At 27.2% G+C, this 2,037-nt stretch overlaps 1 protein-coding gene across 1 annotated transcript; it reads left to right on the top strand.

Annotated features, from left to right (window-relative positions):
- The first annotated feature begins 1,044 nt into the window (after positions 1 to 1,044).
- Positions 1,045 to 1,620, top strand: LOC124935125 (F-box protein CPR1-like). Its single transcript, XM_047475583.1, has one exon. It carries the CDS (start codon positions 1,045 to 1,047, stop codon positions 1,618 to 1,620), a length of 576 nt encoding a protein of 191 aa, XP_047331539.1.
- Positions 1,621 to 2,037: the final 417 nt, after the last annotated feature.

Raw genomic sequence — 2,037 nt, 5'->3', positions numbered from 1 at the left:
AATTTTAACAATACACGTAGAATATTTGTTATTATTTTTCTCACTCTAAGTTGTACTCTTCTATTTTGTGAAATTTGTATTCTTTATTAGTAATTTTTTTTTTGAATTTTTACATAAATATTGTGTTATTTACGTATTTTTTTTAGTTGATATTAATTTATTTTTTATATTCATTAGTCTCATATTAATATCTTAGTTTGTACGAACAAAAATAATAAAATTTCAAAAAATGCATTTATAGACACTATAAAGTAAGTTGTTTTGCGAATTTTTGTCTACAATGAGGAACAAAAACTTCTTCTAATCGATGAGACTCATCATCATCAACGGATACAAGGTTAACATGTAAGGAGATATAGAGGAGATTGGAATTTCTTTGAGGAGCTTGTGTTTGTTGGTGGTTTAATAATAATAAATAAATAAATTTAGATTTTGTTTGTTTAATATTAAAATAAAAATAATAAATAATAAAATAAAGATAATACGTAGCAATAATGTTAAATAAATTAAGAATTCTAAATATAACTAATAATGTAAATGAGTTATTTCAAAAAAAAAATCTTATATTTGAAAAAAAAAAAAAAACTCTCCAATTACATTATTAAATTTGTCATTTATTACATTTTTTATCTTGATTCTATAAATCAGATTGTGTTAAAAAAATCAACAAAGACATAATTGATTTATTTTGCAGAACTTATCAATCTTTTTCTTTATTTTACATTGTACTTCATTAAAACTAGTAGAAATAATTATTTCAGTTAATTTATTTGTAGGCAACCTATAAAATTATTTATTTAATAATTAGAAATAATTTAAGTAAGGTAAATAATAGATAGTGTTTAATTAATAAAATTATGGACTCTTAAATGAAAATAATAATTAAGAAGAAGTTGGAGAAGAAAAAAAGAAGTGGTCTGCTTTGGTTACGATAACACTAATGACGATTACAAAGTGGTGAGAATTGTGTTGGATAGAGATGCTCAAAGAGACACCATTGATTACCATATTCAGGTTTATAGTTTGAGATCCAATTCGTGGCATATGCCAGAGAAGTTTCATCACTATCCAAATTATCAAAAAATATTTGCCATAGCTTGTGGAGCTCTGCACTGGATTTCAGGAAACGTAGAAGATGAAAAGGAAAGTTGGATTGTTGCATTTGATCTCGGGACTGAGAAATACCGAGTAATTCCACAGCCTGGGTATAGTGGTTCTCCTCGCTATGTATGTTTGAATAATTTTGAAGGATGCTTATCATTATCTTGTAATTACTACTCAAATGATGTGAAATCAAATGTTGTGGATGTTTGGTTGCTAAATAAATATGGTGAGGAAAATGAATATTGGTGGAAATTGATTTCATTTACACCAACAGAAGAGATGGATGACCCATATTCTATAAAACCTGTTGCTTATTCAAAAAGTGGTAAGAAAATACTGTTGGAAATAGATTATAAGAACCTTGTTTGGTATAACTTAGAACAAGAGTCAGTTGAAGATATTGTGTTACATGATTTGGAACCTATTTTTGATGTCTACTCTTGCTTGGAAAGTCTAGTCTCTGTCGATGTTACAGGCACATCAGCTGAAGGTATAACCAATGCTAAGAAGAATTGAAGAAGAGGAAAGAAAAGAAATGTGAGTAGATATATATCTTAAATTTGATAATACACATTCAATGTTTATTTTTGTTCTTATGTGAAAATCACACGTTTCTTCATAACCAGATTTCATATTTGCTAGTAGATGTCAAGATCTTGAGATTGCTAGTGTAAATAAGCAGAAAAAATCCATTGTTAAATCTCTTCAGAAAAATATTTCCAATGGATTGCTGACTGCTTTGATTCTCCTCTTATTGTTCTCAAATTAGCCAACTCAGAGCTAATTAATATTGTCGTGAAACAAGATGAAATGGGAACTCAGAGATCAAAAAATCCTCCTGTTTTTTTGATAAGTTTCTAAATTTTGCTTATGAAGTTAATCCCATGATGCATAATTTGGAAACACTTTTTCTGTCATATTTATTAAGTGATC

This window comes from Impatiens glandulifera, chromosome 4 (assembly GCF_907164915.1).
Source record: "Impatiens glandulifera chromosome 4, dImpGla2.1, whole genome shotgun sequence".
In the NCBI taxonomy this organism is placed as follows: Eukaryota; Viridiplantae; Streptophyta; class Magnoliopsida; order Ericales; family Balsaminaceae; genus Impatiens; species Impatiens glandulifera.
This window is presented reverse-complemented; position numbering and strand designations above follow the sequence as displayed.